The sequence below is a fragment of the Frieseomelitta varia genome, unplaced genomic scaffold (assembly GCF_011392965.1).
Source record: "Frieseomelitta varia isolate USP_RPSP 00005682 unplaced genomic scaffold, Fvar_1.2 scaffold_483, whole genome shotgun sequence".
NCBI lineage: Eukaryota > Metazoa > Arthropoda > Insecta > Hymenoptera > Apidae > Frieseomelitta > Frieseomelitta varia.
The window spans coordinates 204,268-223,254 of NW_025110238.1; the positions used below are offsets into that span (position 1 = coordinate 204,268).

At 46.4% G+C, this 18,987-nt stretch overlaps 1 protein-coding gene across 5 annotated transcripts in view; it reads left to right on the forward strand.

The window, feature by feature from the left end:
- Positions 1 to 18,987, forward strand: part of LOC122532917 (Down syndrome cell adhesion molecule-like protein Dscam2) — a 187,235-nt gene that overhangs the window by 118,980 nt on the left and 49,268 nt on the right. For all 5 annotated transcript variants that reach the window (XM_043662107.1, XM_043662108.1, XM_043662109.1 and 2 more), the window contains one exon: positions 5,463 to 5,612. In XM_043662107.1, coding sequence (XP_043518042.1) covers positions 5,463 to 5,612 — 150 coding nt within the window. The remainder of the gene's footprint in view (positions 1 to 5,462; positions 5,613 to 18,987) is intronic.

Consider the following 18,987-nt stretch of genomic DNA (forward strand, 5'->3'; position numbering starts at 1 on the left):
AATTTGAGAAATCGCACACGCGAAGAGGCTTTCAACAGATCGAAAGCTCGAAAATCGTTCTCGAAGCGACGCGGGGCACAAAAGGCGAAGATCAACTATGTATTTCGCGATCACGTCGCCGTACTTTCATCGCGCGACGCTCCGCCTTTTTAATCCGTAAGAGCTGTCGGCTCGCTCGAAAACGTTCTCCAACGAGGATCGAGACTTTGTGATTCTTGAAATCACAGAGGGGAAAATGAATCTTCTTCTTTTTTTCTTTTCTTTTTTTTATCTTTCTCTGGTTCCTCGTTGTTCGTTCGCTCGAACAATCGACTGGTAGCTCGCCGACTGTTAATCTGAATAGCGAACGCTTCGCGCGGAGGTTGAACGGAAGCTGTCGCGGCCAGCGCAAAGGATTTATACGGAGGAAAGTTGGCGCGATTTAAAGCGTTCCATCGTGATCCGGTTGCGCGCGAGATTCATAACCCCGATAAGCGAACGACAAGAAAATCCGCGCGGTGATTTATATCGCGCGTTGCGTGCTTGGAAAAAGCTTCACGCATCGAAGCGCGCCAACTTTCCCTCGATTCCTTTGGTCCTGGTTGGTGTTTCCTGCTGGATGATACTCTGGAGGAACGTATGTTCCCGGCTCATATAAATCGAACTATGCAAATGCATTTCGGTAACGGTGGACAGGTTACGCGAGTCTCACGCAGGGAGGCGGTTGTTCAATACTTGTTCTTGCTTGTTGTTCGAGACGCGGCAAAATCACGGTGACCTCGTCGAGAGCGATTTCACCGTAATTTCGCGGAAAGAGAGAGAGAGAGAGAAAGATGCAGGTGTCGATCAGTCTCGAAATTTCGTAGAGACTGTGGAACCGCGTCCACGCATCTCTGAATATCGTCGAGATCTGATTTCGAATAGCTGCCGGCACGGGATTAAGTTTAATTAACTACGTTCGGACGTTGTCGAACGTCGGTTAAGTCACGGACACCACTCACTCCTGCCGGTGTGCGTTTGGCGCTCATTGTCAAACGAGCAGATGAAATCGCGAATCAGTCAGTCAGGATGTTCATGTTTGGCATCACGCTAGGCGGAGCGATTACAACGCGATCGCAACGGCAGGCAGCGTCGACGGCCATTGTCTCGCCTGCCGTGGCGCGCTGGCTTATCGCCGACAGCCTTTAATGTAATATTCGCTGAAATACAAGGGAACGACAACAGCAGCAACAACAACCACCGAAAAAGAGAAAAAGGCAAAAAAACATTTATTACGCCCGCTGACAATTTACCGGTTTCTCGACCATGTCCCAGTAGTACGTTAACACGGACACAGAGAAAGAGAGAGAAAGAGAGAAAGACTATCAGTACTCCTCTCATCATATCGGAACAATACGCGTTCACCTGGTATTTTCGCCAGGATTAAATGCTCGAGCGGCTAAAAGCTCGCCGCTGCTTGTGCATTCGTTCGCGTGCCATTGTATTCTCAATTTTGCGTCCCGGCTGAAGAGGAAAAGAGAATCAGAAGGGAGGGGTGAAAGGGAAAAAACACGGCGTAGCCCCATACACAGGATGGGAGGGGCGGGGGGTGTAGGGATAGGTAGATAGACGGAGGTGCAGATGGAACGGGCTATCCCTTCTGAAACCGGGTGCTTTTAGAATTATTACACCGGCTAAATGGCATTTCAACTGGTTAATGGGTATTAAAAAATGTTTCGTTTGACCCGACCGGAAATCTGCCATCTCCATTCATGCGTGTTACACGTTGTACCACGGCCACGAGCCGGTTGGGGAAGTCTTGCAGCGAGATTAAATCCGCGAAATCGGTTCTGCCTCTCTGACCCTCCTGCTACTGGTGCCGCGTCTCTCCTGCCTCTATGGCGTCTTTTTTTCGGCTGGTGAGAGCGAGCCGGGCTGCCTCCATAGTTCACTCAGCGAGAACCATAGGCACCGGCGTTCTATTCTGGCGTTCCGCGCCCACGGTCTGGCTTATTCGAGCATATTATTCCGCGTGCACGTGCAAAAATATTCGCGTGGTCGAACCGACTGATTAAATCCTGCCCCATCAGCCAAATAGACAGTCTGTCATTTCCCCGTGGCGCCAGTCACTGTATCCTCCCGCCTCTGCCTCTGCCACTGCCGCCGCCGTCGATGTTTTACACCGTGAACCTTTTCCCTCGGTCCATTACTCTTATTAGCGTGAAATTCCAGTCACGCGGCTGGAAACGAAGTGTTCCACTCCGACTCGATGGAAGGGAACTCTCGCCGCGATTCCGCTCGTCACTTCTTGTTTATCATCGATCGCCAGGCACATCGGTGCTCTTTTCTCGTTATCGTTTCGATGATTCAAAAAAAAAAAAAAAAAGGAAAGAAAGAACAGAAAGAAAAAGCGAAATGAACAGAGTTGCGAGGGAAACGATATTCGGATGTTTCGTTTAAAGCTGTCGGCGAGTGATTAAAGAGCTCTCCGCTCGGCTACGGCACGGGATCAAAGTTCTGCAAGAGGTTTCGAATAGCTGCGGTATCCGTCGGCTCGAAACTTTCGACATTCGGTTATCGATTTTCTATCAGTTTACAAGCGTCGTTCGTGCTACCTGGCCGATAAATTATTTCCGCGAATTCGCGACGAGAGCAACGAATCGATTAGCCCTAACGGACTAACAAGTGACCGAGTAGATTGTGAGCCGGATGTTCTAATCGCGCGATTACGGAACCGCGCGCTGATTGAAGTATCGCCAGTGGTCGAGCCACGCAATGAGTCAGCCCTGGCGCGTTATCGTCGCTAACCTTCGTCTTTCAAGCATATCCACCGTTATAATAAGTGTTCGATTTTTTATTTTTTTATTTTTTTTTTTTTTAATTTTTTTGCTGGATAGTTGGGCCGTTCTCCCATCCAGGAAACTCGGTTAACGACTGGCAATGGCACGGTTTCACGCGAAAACGAGCTCGTTTAACGCTTTCAACGGCTAATTTGCTGGATAATAAAATTTCTTCTGCAAGTCTGCGCGCGACGTATGCAAATACGTCGGGGTTTCCCAGCGAGATCGCAGACTGCCCGGACATTTTTACGGTGGCCTCGCATTCCCCCTTCTTTGCCGGCGTACAAACCGAACCCCTAAGGTTCAGCCGACACTCACGTGCATTTCCACTCTCGCTTCGGCTATAACGGCCGCGCGTTTCAACGAGCGACTGGAATTCCGAGCAATTTCCTCGAGAATAATGTAATACACAGAGAGAGAAAGAGAGAACGAGAAAGAGAGAGAGAGAGAGAGAGGCGGAAAGGTAGGTAATACGCGTGTTACGACGAACGACGAAATATTGACACTGCTGCGCGAGAACTGGGCGATGAGAGTAGCAACCGGGAGCGGAGTGAAGAGAGGAGGGGGCGGTGGAGACGGGTGTTGAGAACGAGAGAGGAGGAGGGGTTGGTAGAACGAGCATGAATACTGTATCGAAGCAAATGCAGTCGTTTATACGTCGAGGTGCGAACTCGCGGGGCAAAAACATTTTCGCGCGATGCATTTTCTACCGCGTCACGCACGACACCACACACGGCCGACCGCCGCTCTGCCTGCGTTGGAAATGGTCACGGAAGAAGGGAATTTACGTAATATATTTCGTGTCAGCCGAGGGGGAAAAAAGCAGGAAAAATAGCGGCTAAAGCGTCCCTTTGTGCTCGCGTGTGGCGTCACTCGTGCAACGATTTCGCGTAATTTACATTAGAAGGCGCGGCCCGTATCGCGCTTCCTCTTTCAACGCCATTTCACCGCCGTTCCCCTCTCGCTCACCTTCGCGTTCATCCTCTGCGCCTGTATTGCACTCTGCGCGCTCGCGAAACCAATTCGAAACGAATCCGCTGTTAATTTCGCGGATTAAGAGACGAAAAAAAAAAAAACAGAAATAGGTATTTTAACAGTCGACAGTCAGAGTCGGCGTGGGAAAACAGATTCCGATGATCGGCAATTATTCGTTCGTCGGAGCGTTCTGTTACCGGGATTAACAATCTCCTTCGAACGTCGATGGAACGTGATCTGAATAATCGGTAATTGCCGAACGCCGTCGCGGCTGAGTTTTCACACGGGATATCGATCAGAGCAACTCCCCCCCCCCCCTCCCTCCCCCCGTACGGGATTTCGAACGTATTAAGTTAACTCGAAACGGTACGCTGGAAACATAATTTTCCCACGTGTGCGCCGTTGCTGAACTTTGTGTCTGTTAATCCAATAAGGCTAGAGGTGTTGGCGTGGAAGTGGCAAAAGGGAATAATTAGCACAGTTTTGGCTTAGCACGAGATCGATCTGGCAGAAACCTCGTTTGACGGATAATTCATTTCGTCGCTCGAGACAACGTTTTTTTTACGATTTTTACTGAACCTCTCGATGGCTGTCATTTTTAATTGTGTGCATCTGACATTACGTCGCTCGGACGACTCGATGACGATTATGCTCACAGCGAAACACAGAGAGTATGCGCAGTCACTGTAAAATTGAATTAAACCACAGGGAAATAATACTAGCTTCTTTCTTTTTTTAAAAGATCAATAATTTTATCGCTCAACTTAATTAACGTTAGTTAATTGGTATTAATTAATAATAATCAATAGTAACAGATCAAGAAAATACGTAGAAGCGATGTAAAAAGAACTAGCCGAGTCTAGTCTCAAAATATTCCAAAGTGTCTGAAATTTACAAATATGTTTTATCCTCCGCGAAAAGAGATGTCATTCCTTCGTGACGAGTATATTCGCAACAGAGAACGAAAGAGAAGGAAATAAAGGAAATGGAAAAAGAGAGAAGATGACTGATTTACACTAGACTGGAGGGGAACGTGACAAGTTTTCGGGCTATATCTCGTCTGTGTGAGCGACAGCCACGTTGAGGACGCGGGTTACACGATTGATGCACAGCTAACCCGCGAGATTTTTTTACGAGCATCGATCCGCAAGCGACTGTATGGAATTAACCGGCGGCCGATGCGCATCCCCACGGGCCAGTCCGGCGCGGCCCGTTATTTCGGTCAAACGCAGCCAACGCGTCCGGACAACGGGCAGAAATTTTCATTTCGCTCGGCCGCTTAATGGCGGCCGTTGGCCTCCATTAAACGAACAAGGCCTAGTTTCCAAATCATTTTGCTGCCTCGCTCCTTTAAAACGCCCCTTTCCCCCCGTTTTTATTATTCGTCGATTTACGACGCGTGCACTAGCGACGCGGGCAACGGGGAGAATTTTCCATTAAAGGAATTTGCATATTAATGGAACCGTGTCCGGCTGTAAGCTACGAGGCGCGATTGGCCTGAAATTTCGATCGAGAAAAGAAGAAAAATGAAAAAACGTGGAAAAGTCCAGAACAAAAGAAAGAAAATGGACAAAGAAGCAAAGATAGGCACGAGGCGTCGTATAGGGTGTACAAAGCACGAATAATTGTAGAAAGTAAGTGCGAGAAACGTATCGTGGTAAAGAGTAAGCGGTCTCGATCTATTTTCAGATGACAGACATCACATGCTGCCGACTGGAGAGCTTCTGGTGTTCTCGGTGACTTCGTCCGATGCACAGTCGAGTTATCGATGCCGGACGGTGCACCGTGTCACCGGTGACACCGTGGAAAGTTCCTCATACGCCAGGCTCGTAGTAACCGGTAAGTTTTACACAGTGATACACACACACGCGCGCGCACACACACACACATCTGATCGCGTTGCTCCTGATCGTTTGTCCATTGAACGTCGAACTTTCCGCCCGTTGAATATTTAACGCCGACAAATGCGCCGGGGAATTTCTCTGACCGCGTTCGCGGTAAGTACGAGCAGAGTTTGCACGCACTCATCCACGGCGGAAGTAGCGTCGCGACGCTTGGAACGCGCGGGCTCAGGTGGACGCGAGATTTCGACCGCGGCAATGGCCATACACTGGCCCAGCCTAGTTGTTTATTTCTTCGTCCTTGCAAACTGCTGGAAAATCCGACTGCGACTGCTTATGCAAATTCATAAAGCGGGGCAGGAAGGTACGGCCAAGGATTACGCGGCGGAAGCATTAGACTGGTTAATTGAACGCGCTGGATTAAAGTCGTTTAAATCTGAATGTCTGTTAAAATTTTAATACCCTTTAGTTGGCGAATATTATCGCGAGCCATTGACCCGGGCAATTGGATCGATACCGAAGCTCCGACAGATCCGTTCGATTTGAAACTGGAAATGATGGAAAGAACTCCGTCGAATTCCGGCACGTTGGGAAAAGGGGATAGAAGTGAGTAAGAACGATAGGAGAGACAGAGAAGAAAGCAAAGATGAGATAGGACAGGCTGGAAAGGGAGAGAATGATAGGGAAATCGGAATAGGAGAAGAGATGTAACTGTAGGAAACGAAACGAAACGAAACGAAAAGAGGGCAATGAAAGAGGAGAAAGTAGAAAGAGAAAGGGAGAGGAAGGAAATAAAAGGAGGGAAGGAAGGAGAAGAGAAATTGGTAGCGGCGGTACTTATCTTTGCCTTTACTTACTCGACGATTTAAAGAGAAATGACGCAATGCTTGTCTCAAGTAGAATTTTTGTCCCGGTCGTTTGATCGTCACTCCTCTAATTACTCTAACCGGCAATTCAGTCGGTTATTTTTATATTTCTGTCTCGAACGTACGCCTCAATCGATACGACCAATAGGAAACATTTGCATTTTGATTATCAATAGATATATATATATATATATATATGTATATATTTCATCTCATAATTATAAATGGTATTTATCTCGATAAAATTCAACGTATACCGTTCATAACGTATTCATGCAGATTTTATGCAAATATTGGTATTACGGTGCAGATTAAAATCATCGTATATCCCTCATTATCGGACGTACCGCGTATGCGACAGAGACTTTTCAGAAACGCGATGTTTCTTCAATGACGTCGAGTGACCGCGATTATTAATTCGTTCGTAGGATTTCGCGCGTCTGCTTAGACGCACACGCACAGTAGGATTTCTCGCGCAGTAAATCATAATGCATTGTTACGCGTTTGCCACGGGTAGCGGACAGAGCCCACAGGAACGTTCGTTCGTGCACACTCTGGCTTCTTCATGAATAAATCATGAGCGTCCGAAATGCTAATGGCCGAAACGTCCGCCACGGGTCGTCGGGTGTTTCTCCGGGCAGCCCGGAGTGCTCCGAGTCGTAAACAAAATGCACCGACATCGCTGAAAATACGAGCTGATTCCGAATGGCCGCGGCAGCTTTTACGCGCGTTCATCGCGCGTTCCTGCTTCCCATAAATAGGTTATAACCTAATTACGAGCATTGTGCTCGCGGGGCACCGTGCGAGCTTCCGCGCGACGTCACCGAGTTTCCACCTCCGCGCCGGTTGTTTCAATTGTCGTTGTTTTACTCGAAACGGATCCGACCGTTGTTGATGCCGACTTGGACGCATTTCCTGGATCGGAATGCTCCGGCTCAAAGGAACGTCGATATCTACCGGAGTGCATCCAGAAAGAGAGCGGATATTTCAGTGAGCTTGTTAATACTTTGTCGCATTAATTTATACATCTCGTCGTAGAAAACGTGAACGTGCCGAGTTGCAAACGACGACGTGCGTTTTCTTGAACGTATTTCTGAATTTTATATAACCAGACGGGGATTACTTGAATCGTTCAAGCTCGATATCTTAAAGTTTGATTGCGCAAATGCACAGAATAATCAAACATGCATGTTACGAAACAACGTTGGTCTTTAATACGAGAAGAAGTAAAGAGTGTACTTCCTGTAGTTCGATGTTTTAGATATTTAAAGCGAAGTATCAAGACTTCAGCTTTTCGAAAATTTCTCTCGTCAGACCTTGTTCTCTACATACTTGTAAACGACAGCATCTTTCGACGAGAATCTTCGCGACGAGGGACCGAGTCCCTTTCTCGCCATAGTGCACGCGTTATTATCCAAGCGATCGTAATCAACCCTTGTTAACGTCCTAGCTGTGAACACGGTGGTTCGTCGGCGTACTTCGTTCTTGGGCCCAGAGAGCTGCTGATTCGTAAGACATAAAATAGGTCGAACGTGGATGAGCGGCTGGAACAATAGATGGCTAATGATCAAAGTGCAAGTTGAGATGCTCCGCCGACTGGAACGAAGAAGACGCGGAATCGAATGCGAGATGAACATATTGTTCGTTGGTTTCGCATCACCTTCAACGGTGAAATCAAAAGCGCGTTGCTGGCGTAAGTACGGTCGAGGGGGAAAAAAATCTTTAAAGACTTGGTTGCGAGTAACGCGCTCGAAGAACGAACTGGCTGACACTGAATTTTTAATTCGACGAAAAAATATGCGAGAATATTATTAAGCGAGATTTAGTCTGACTAATGCAGGTACACTATTACTGACGCACACGCTGCATCCATTTAATCGTCTTGTTTATCATAAATAACACTACTGAAATGCACATTTTCATGCAAATTCATGTTTTTGAAAGTTTGATTTAAAGGAAAAGAACCTTGATGGAAAATTTTATTACTTATCGTTTATTATAAAAAGCATCATATTCTGCATATTTTACGTACTTTTTTTTATATTATGTACATTTTGTCCAATTCTTCACTTTCAAATTTTTTTTCAAATATAGTTTTACAATAGAACCGTTACAGTAGAACTTTGTTTATACAAACCAATTAATGTTGAGTCTCAAATATACGAACCTATAATTGATCTATAACTTATTATCCTTGTCTATTATCTCTTATTAGAATAGAGTATGTAGGAAACGAATGAGAATCTATCATCACGTCGGTCTTGTCTCTCGTTCAGATAAACGGTAAACGAAGTTTTACCGTACTTGAAAAGAAACATCTGATGAAACCCAGTCTGACCAAATACCAAGTGTACTACTGACGTACACGTTACGTCCATTCATTTGTCTTACTCTTTACAAATATAAGTAGCTACGTAGCTATCAATAAGAAACATTAACACATTGAAACAAAGTTTTTCTCAATAATATATTGCAAGTCAAGTTTTATATACAATTATTCCGTGGAAAAGCGAAGTCGAGTTTGAAAATTTACCATTAACCGGAAAAGACACGGTTAATTCATCACCGTGCAGAGAGTACGAGCGTCGTGAAACACATTGTGGCATCGTGGAGTCACGGTGAAAGATAAGACGGGCGAGAAATTAATCGATCTCGCCAAGTCGCACAACGTCTCGCGGGGGAAAACGCAAGTTTGCGAGGATCGGTCCGCATCAGTGTCTCGCCAGCGCTCGGCACCTGTCGGTTCCTCTTTTTATCACAGACGCCGCCATTATCCTGCCCAGGCATTTTTTTTCGCAAGCTTTCACCCGCTACTTGCCATCCTCGTCGCATTAAAGTCAGAACGCCACCACAGCAGGCCACCATTTTAGGGAAGCACCGCCTTTTAAGTCAACTGTCCATTAAAATAGCGGTAGCCGAGCGAACTGCGAGTCGTTTTAAAACTCCAAATTTCTGTTCCTTGCTAGAAACCAGACGTTTGCCTCGCGGATTATTAATGGACCATCGTTTCGCGTTTCGATCGGTCAGAAGCTGAAATAGGGGGAATTCCATCCGCTCGTATCCCTTCTCGATGTCCTTCCATCACAACGAGGTGGATGATCCGCGTGGAAACGGAATCGCCGTGGAAACGAAATCCGAGAACGCTTCTTGCTCGCGACGTCTTCCCGAGGAAACTTTAATCTGTACACCGTGTCGCGTTACCAGCCACCCCCTCTGATGTTGAACGTTTCCCCCTCTGTGTGTGTGTGTCTGCCAGACACGGGGACGTGGCTGTTTTAACTGGAAGCACAGCTTGATTCGGGGATGGTGAAGAATTAGTTCGCGAGGAAACAGCAGCAGGTACCGCGTGTTTTGTCTCTCGGGCTCGATGAGTGATTCTGCGTATCATGTTGTAACGTTGAGTAAAAAATTGAGAAGCGAATTTTAATTACGCGAATGAATATGTCCGTTCGCTTCGATGAAATTCATGCTCGGTTAGTACACTGACACCTGCCTGATGACGAGTACGAGTACGGGATTTGTTTGATGACGAAACACGGCGTGATCGATTTTCTCTAAACAGTCGAATAACTGAAAGAAAACATTTCGCCCTGTCATGCGCAAACTATGACAAAAAAGTCTCTTATCGCGGCCTGCGAGAGTCTGATTACTTTCGCAAACGCAATCAAAGCTGAATGTTGTCTTCGAACACAGAATCCGCTAACAATCTCTCTCTCTCTCTCTCTCTCTCTCTCTCTCTCTCTCAAACTGGCGAGTTTCGAAGTTCCAACGGCACATCAGAAATTCGAGTTTCCTGTGCAGCGATATTCGCGATCCGCGATTGATCTCCAGCTCTGTATAATTCAATTCCACGATCACTTTGACGAGAAGAAAACTCTCGAAGGGCTGACAAAACTCAATCGAGCGTCGAATTAGTTTCCACGGCAGAATAGGTTGCGCTCTAGGTGGTTTAGCATCTTTTCTGTTTTATTGGCCCGAGATCCCGTGTCGACGCCGTGGTTTTTGCACAGCCCGATAGTCTGCTAGGAACTCGCCACGGGTTCCTCGAGGAGCGAAGAAACTCCCGGATACTTTCGAGTCTCGGCCAAAATCCAAAGCGTAACTCACGCCAGCATGCTTATCCGTTCACGTGGCGAAGAAGTGCCATCAAAAAAGTTGCATCAACGTGTCGCTTTATTTACGATTCGACCGAGCGCACGAGTCATAAAAGCTGACGATAAATAAAACTCATTCCGGGGAGCTGCGTTACAGAACGTTGATTTTACGACACAAGGCGGGAAGGAACTGCAGTATGTACACACGGTGGAAGATTGCGCGATGTTTCGAGTCACTCTTTATTATCTCTTGACGATTTGAATATTTATCTTATTTCGAGCTATAAACTGACTTATCTTGGATTTAACTTTATTACCAGAGATTGGTAAAAAATTCACTGCCTTTGAAATCTGAAATTTCAACTGTTCTCGCATAACCATAACAGAATGACACATCGAATTTCATTGCGAAACGTTCTAATTAAATTCCGATGGTTGCCTGATCAACGCATAAAGCAAAACATAATGATCTATCTAATAATAAAATCTTGGTCCCAGTTTCTCGAAATAATAAAATATTAAAACTCGCGAGTTAAACGATACAAACTGCCTGCGAAATTGCGGGCTGCAGGTGCGAACGACGAAGAGCGGCGCGGAACTTGGTCAAGTAGTGGTTACCTCGATGATAAATGCGACCGCGTTGCGTTAAAAATCGTAAATGCAAATTTATGGCGTTTATTCAGGACACCTGAAAGGAATGGGACACGGGGTTTGCAAAGGATAAAAAGCAAAGAGAAGATTCGCGGGTTGGCGGACGTTGCAGCACGCGTTCGCGGTATTACCCCCCAAGTACTTTAAAGACTCACTCTCTCTCCAGGCTGGCTGGCTGGAAAAATGTTGAACTTTGGTAAATCCATGGAATAAGGCGAGCGGAGTTCCTCGGCGGCGTGCTTTTATGATACCCCCGTGGCTTTTTTGCCGGTCAATGACGAGGTGGTGGATAGAGGGGGTGGTACTAGGAGAGATGAGACGCTCGAGGGATGGCAGAGAGAAAGGGACGGAAGAGATAAAGAAGAAGGGTGGTTCGAGGGGTAGGAAACAGAGGAGCAGCAGCAGCAAGAAGAGAGAGAGCGAGGGGGGGGGGAGGAAGGGGAGAAGGAAGTGAAAGAAGAAGAAGACGCGGCAAAGAAAGGGGACGGGGGCTGGATATCGCCCTATTGGAGACTCGACGAAAACGCAAAGTACAATCTACAGAGCCAGGATGCAGCCAGTCTGCGGAGCAACGTCGGCAAGAAACAATGCAGCCATCACGGCTCCAATCCCTTCGCTCGCTACCCCGCAATCTTATCGAGCCCAACCTACTTGTATCTCTCTTTTCCACCGCTCCCCCTCCCCCCTGTGTAGCGACTACGTGCGTCGTGTAGCCGAGGCGTCGGTTGTGTGTGCATGCGATATACATGCATGCATGTATAACGCGCACGAGGGTGGGTCTCGCTCGCGAAAGGGAGAGGGCGAACGAGAAACCGCCGAGTACGATGATTTGTAAGGAACTAGACAAGTAATGCCTGCGCTGTTCGAATTCTGCCGGAAGACTCGACGAGCCGAATTGCACGGCTGAGATACTCCACAACGGACGGTGGTTTCCTCCTCTTCGGGGACTTGGTTGAACTCGCTCGATTATCGTGGCAGTCGAATTCCAGTTGGTAGTCGCGCCTCTGCCAACTTAAGAATGTACTCTCAAGAATTAACTCGGGAATTTTAACAAATTATTACATATCGCGCAAAATTTTCTCCGTTGAAAGTTAAAGAGATGATGTCCGACGTGATGCAACAAGCGTAAACCGATGTCAATCAAGAGTACCTAGTTTCCTTGAATCGAAGGAGCACATAGAAACGGGTAGAAGAAGAGCAGAGGATACGTGGCCGTTGACGAAGACAAACGAAGACGTCGAAATGCATACTTTTTCACGTCGAAACACATGCTGCCGCGATTCGTCCGAGCTAGCAAGTTATTTGTCCCGGCGAGTTTTCGAATTTTACGCTGAGGCGTTCACCAGACGCGCATCAATCTTCCTGGATTTTTCACGCCTTGGACGTCGCGCGAGCGCAACGCGTTAATCCTCAAACTGTCGTCAATCTAACAACGAAACGAGACGCGGACGATCGTCCACGGAAGGAGGATGCGACTCATTCCGCCGTCCGCGTGCACTGTCACGTTTTTCCTCCACTTCGGCTTTTTACCAACCGTTTATTTAGTCGACGAGTTTTTGCTCGGCGTGCAAGTCGCATGCAGATACGCCGGGACTACATAACGCTGGAGTAGCAAAATACGCAAATACGTTGTGTCGCGAAGAGAACAAACCGGAAGCCACGCGGCGCATTACCTCTGTTCACAGTCGCGTTGCGCAAAAAACGGCCGGAACGGGAACTCCACGAAGAAAGGGGATTTTTGCGCGCCACCTCTCCTACTCGACGGTCGACGTTCTCCAAACACGTAAATCTTCTCCGTGCAGCAGAGGCGAGCGATCGGAGCTGGAGAATCCCGCGTGCAAAAAAGCTTCGCGCGCGAAGGAACGTTCTTTCGCCTCTGTCGCGGGGAGAAAAAGAAGACGAAAAGCCGCGTCGAAAAGTATATTCTACCGGTGGTTGGAAATCATGTTGAGCCTGCGGCCGAAGTAGCTTAATCTGTGATTCTTTCGCCGAGGATGGTTCACGCGTAGAGCAAAGCTGTCGTCGCGCGATCGGGATTAGGCGTTAAGCAGCTTTCGCAAAAAGTAGACACGTGTTCTCTTACGACCGTGAGAGCGACCGGTTCTCCTTCTCGTTGGCATTGTAACTCGGGTACAATGATCTGCTGTTTGTAGTGCGCGAGGACCGTGTAGATCGGCGAGAAAGATTTATTTCAAAAAAGAAACTTTGCGCGCGTGGGGTCAATTGCGTTTGGGAAAACATTTGGGTCAAACCGAGTTAATTCCGCAAATTCAATTTTTAACCTCCATCTGCGTTTGAAAGCAAGCTGTTTAATTCGTTATTAATGACGTAATAAGCAGTGAAATACAAGCAGCCGTGTACTTACGTAACTCGTAGATGTATATAGAACCATCATAATTTCTATATCATAACTTCATTGTGTAACTTCTACTCTTCAGAAGGAAAGTTTGTTCAACTAACGCTGTTATTCTCAGTTGTAATTATCATAATATAGTAGCGAGTGCGTATTACTACCAAGTTTCTAAAACTTATTTTGCTGTTTGTTTTAACAGTTCTTTATCGGGGTAACTGCGCCGTAGGGTTATTTAAATCATTCCCCCGTTCCATTAATATCCTTTCTTGCTGAACCTACGGTACACGATATTTTCTCATTATATCAAAGATTAATGGCGTCTCGTGATATACAGCAAGTTTGATTATTCCGTCCAAACTTCACGACTGAATTTTAAGACGTTGAAGCTTCGCTGACTGGAATAATTCCACTCTGTTATTATCAGAAATATGCGTCGTGTTTATTATCGTGGAATTTAAAACACGGCGAATGGCTAAGAATCTGATGCCATATTTCCGGCCGGCGGTAACACGCAGCCGAGAGAAATCACTGTCTGTCCGGTGCAGGCAAGCCAGTTTCAAAAGTGTGTGCCACTCGGAAGATTCCGAAAGGCAAGGTACTCCGTTGGCAACTTACTCCGCTGTGGCATTCTTCATTCTCAGCCAGGGTATCCTTCTAATCTAATATTCTCGCCGAGTTACAGCTCCGAGGTGTGCACCTACTCCGATATCTGACGATTTTGACGAGGTGTGAGTGATGAGAGGAAGGGAAGTGAGGATGGTCGTCGCGCTGGGTAAAACGAAAGCTAGAACTGGCGGATGCCAGTCTCCACCACTCTCTATCAGCTTGTACAAATCGGAGATATAATTATTCGGAATTGTGTGGCCCGGCAATACGCGCGGAAACACGTGTACGTCTTCCGCGCAAATTACGCTTGGGGTATCGTGCGTTGTGACCTGAATTCTGAAGCAATCAGCGGCTGGCATTAAATTACATGTGCGCTCCATCGGTATCGAGAGGCCGCCACTTCGATGACGTAATTAGCCAACGACGTAATACGGCTGCTGTTAATATAGCTACCAATTAATGTAGAAACCCCGGGTTTGTCGATTAATTAATGAAGCCTGAACGATCTGCTAATTTCCGTGGCAGAACACCGGCGGAACAACTCTCGATGCCCCTTCGACTCGAATCTTCCTGAGAGGAGGAAGTTTCGAGCCGGCGACGTTATTGTACGCGTATACTAGCTACTCGCGAGTAGCTACGCTGCGTATATATATATATGTAGTTTGCTAATGTAGTTAGATCGTGTGCTTCGTCGTTTCGTTTTTCAGCGTTGTACCGGCGAAACTGCTTTTCGAAAGCAGCTTTTGCTCGGTTAAGCGCAGAGAGCGTCGTCGTTTCTCTTCACCTTTCTTTCGATCTTCTCCCGACGGTGAAAGCTACGTTGGGTGCGTTTAGGAAACTATCCAGGGAGCGAGGTAATCTACAAGGACGATAGGTGTGTTGGTAATGAACGACGTTGGGGAGGAGGAAGGTGGCGCGCAAGAACATCAACGAACGGAAAAAGGCGAACGTGGAAAAACGCGCGTCTCGCAATAGTCGGCAAGAGACTCATTGTACGGCTAATTAGTGGCAACTTTATCACGACGAAGTTGCTTGTTCCAGGTAAATACATGAGAAAGACCGGGCGCCATTTGAAATTCGCTTTGCCAACGATACACACGGCCGGTGTATATTTAATAGAGTCTTAATTGGAGTCGACGGCTCGAAAGGTTTAATTGGACATCGTTCCGTCGCGGTTTCTGCTCCCTTCAACCCCGCTTTTTTTTTCTCCCCGCCGCGCGCACTTTCCCCCCTCTCTCTTTTTCTCTTTTTCGCTTTCGTCTCTAACGCTGTTTCATGTGCCCTCGCTCGAGGACCACCGAGCCTCTGGATTACATAGTCAATGAGCGATGGTTCAAAGAATATCAAGATGTTCGTTTGAGCATACTGTCTGTCCGCGCGCGGCCGCTCCCTTTCCACTCTCGATACCAGTCGTCGAGCTCGTGTTCGTGTACTTGGGAATCACTTGCCGTTGCAGCTATTAATTAAACTTCTCGTCCTTGTCCAATATTTTTTTTTTTTTTTTTTGAACCATCACGAAACTCTGCCGTGGTAAGAGCATTCCGACAAACTTCCGAAAGACTGTTCCAAGTTTGCGCGAGACTAATCCCTCGATTTATTTTTCGCTTTGGCTCGCGTAGATTCTCTCTCGCAGGACAAGCTTGTTGAAGCTTATTTTTCTTCGCAAATTACGTTCCGTGAGTCATCAGTAGAATTTATAAGAAAAAGGAGCGATTCCATCGTTTAGAATCCACTTACAGATCATTCGTCCGGTTATTGTTCAAGGGGAAAAATCATTTGCCCCGGTTGGTACATATATGATATTCCATCCGAACGTCCAAAGTAACCGAAAACTTTCGCACGTGAAAAACCAACGCTTTCCTCCGCGATGCTCAAAGTATTCTTAATGCAAATTTAACCGCGACAAGTTCGTTCACTCTGCTATATTAAGGCTGATAAATGTTGCACCTAGAGAGAGTAGATGCTTTAAGTAGAATAGGTCCGTACGTGATCAAACAGTCTTAAGTAAAAGAGACTGATATGTCGGATATATAGAATGAGTATAATGATATATTTAAGTAGAATAAGTAGACATCTGTAAGTAGAATGGGTCCGTAATCAATATACACTTTTTCACGGTACTGATATCGCATTATTGATTATCGTATTGAACATGAAACAACGTGATATTTTCTTAGAAAATACGACGAAGAACGTATGTTGATATTTTAATCGATGAAGGGAATAGACATGATTTTCTAACATTAGCAGTGTCTAACATTTTAAAACAAATGAAATTTCCAGTTACCATGAATGTACATGTGATGTTCAGTCTTCATACATCTCTTTCAATTTGGCTTCAAATTTTCTGAAAACTTTTCTGAAGAAAAAACAAATGGTAAACAATAAAAAGAAAACAATCGAGAAAAAACAATGATTGTAATTTACAGTGGTAATGAAAAAATGGTAAACAAGTTGATTGACGATCCACCCGATTGGCCATTTAAACGTAAGATCCAACGAGCCGGAAGTAAGGACGAGATACGCAAAGCTGTCGCAGTCAGCGAGGAGGGGGTGGAATTATTAACGCGTAATCGAGCCTCCTCTCGCTAGGAGCAATCGGCAGCAAACGAATTCCTTTTCTTTTTTTTTTTTTTCCTTTCTCTCGCGTTTCCCACTTTCTCTCTTTTGCTCTTTCAATTCGACTATCGATCGATCATCGAAGTCGCGCTTTCTCTCTTTCGCCCTTTCCGCCGTCTCTTTTTTTTCGCCTCCCTCTCTTTTCTCGGTTTTTTCCGCACACGCCGCGCCGGTCACCGTCAACGCGAACGACGCTGACGTTGAGGCGTAAGTCGGATGTAAATGGCATAAAAAGTTTTGAGCGTGCATATGCACGAGCCGGTGCAACCGGGAGCGGGAGTATGAACAAGGGTGTGGTGGCGGGGCGTTGCTGGAATATGGCAACTGGAATTGCACACTGGCAGGTAGCGGGAGAAAGACCGTGCTCGCTAGAGAAAGAGGGACTGTTTGAGAGGCAACGACAGAGAGAGAGAGAGAGAGAGAGAGGCAGAGTGGAAGAGAGAAAGTGTGTATAGGCAGAACGAGACGGATAGAGAGAGCCAGAGTGACAAAGAGAGAGAGAGAGAGAGAGAGAGAGGTAGTGGAAAAGGGTGAGCGAGGTGGAGGCGAGCGACGATCAATACGCCATCAGCTTAAATTACAATAATAACGCCGACCAGACAATGCGAGCACGCCATTATAAAATAGTGCAGCCGTAAAAAGCTCTGGTGTCGCGGGGTTCAACCGTTCGACAAACAGCCGTCCACAACGTTTAATCGCTATCGAAAACTGAAATAAAATGTTCGCTCATTCGAATATTATGGTATTAGAGCCGAGGATCTCGATAAATCGACCGACGTTATCGCGTTTGTTGTTATTTAGATCATTAAAATATCGATATGTATATATATATGGAGGGGAACAGTTTCGTTTTCCATCCGCGGATCACTGCAAATTGTAAAATTGCGATGACGTGCCCCACGTACGTTCCGTTGGATCGATCATAAACAGTCAATTTTAATAGTCACGCGAACGTCACGGTGGACGTTCCCTCTCTGTATGCTCGTTACGTGCGTCAGATCGATGAAAAAAAAAGAGCGGCCAATTTTCAAGGCGCGCAAAATACGCGTCAATATTTAAATGTAATCGATCCGATGTAACGTTCATGAACGTTGAAATTATAACGATGCTCGAGCTGCGTTTCACGTTCGACGAGTTTACATTCAACGGGATAAACGCGTCGTGTCCGCCAGCTTTTTCGAATTAATAATGGCGATTCTTACGCGCGATTGTTGGCGGCGTGTAATTAACGCGATGAAGCAACGTAGAAAGCGTGGAATTTTCAAACGAGAGAGAAACGAGGTAAATGTAAATTTGCCGAGCATACTCGGGTAATACGTAACAGGGACAAAAGGAGGTCTCCCGGTGTTGTGAAAAATTGATACCGGAATCTTTGTCTCCTTCAACAAGTCCGCGGAGATTTCTTTTTCCCGCGAAACGTCCGAGAGATACGAAATGCATTTCATCGAGGTATCAAGTGGTAGACAGTCGAAGAAAAATTGATGAAAGAAGGTGAATCCATTCCCGTGGTTTCCGCTCTTTCTTCCTTTTCTTTCTTTCTTCTTTTTCTTTTTTTTTTTCTTTCCTTCTTCTTTCTCTCATCCTTTTCTCTGCCCCTCTTCTTGTTCTTTAATGCTTTTTCATCGTTACGATTCATCGAGCACTCTCGAGCCCTCTGAAACGCCTCGAGAGCATTTTCTTTAACGGTGCAAACGAATCGGGAACGTGAAAGTTGATCGCGCGAACCTTGAAATAACACATCAATTCCAAACTTCCGATGGTAAACTTTTGCCATTTTCCCCGTTCCCACGATGAGAACTCGCCCATTCAGCCGGCCGACCGTGCGCCAACAGCCAGTTCAACGATTCGAGTTTTCGATCACAGACTTAAAGTGAAACGCTTTGTTCGTCGAATATGTCTCAATTTTTGCCGCGTTAGCGTTCACCGGTCGAAATGGAACGCGGCAAATCCACCCGCCGCGCTCTGTTTCGTTCTTCCCGTTCGTAAACACATTTCGTTCCGCTCGTTCGCCTGGACGCTGTTTCGCTAATTTCTCTTGCTCGCTTGCAAAGTACACGCCTCCTAATTTAATTAACGGCGATATAATTTCGCAATTACACCGGTCCACGTTGTTATAAAGTCTGAAACTATATCCGAAGTTGCTGCATTAAGTTTAATATTCCGTGGCTTTCCAACAACCGGGGA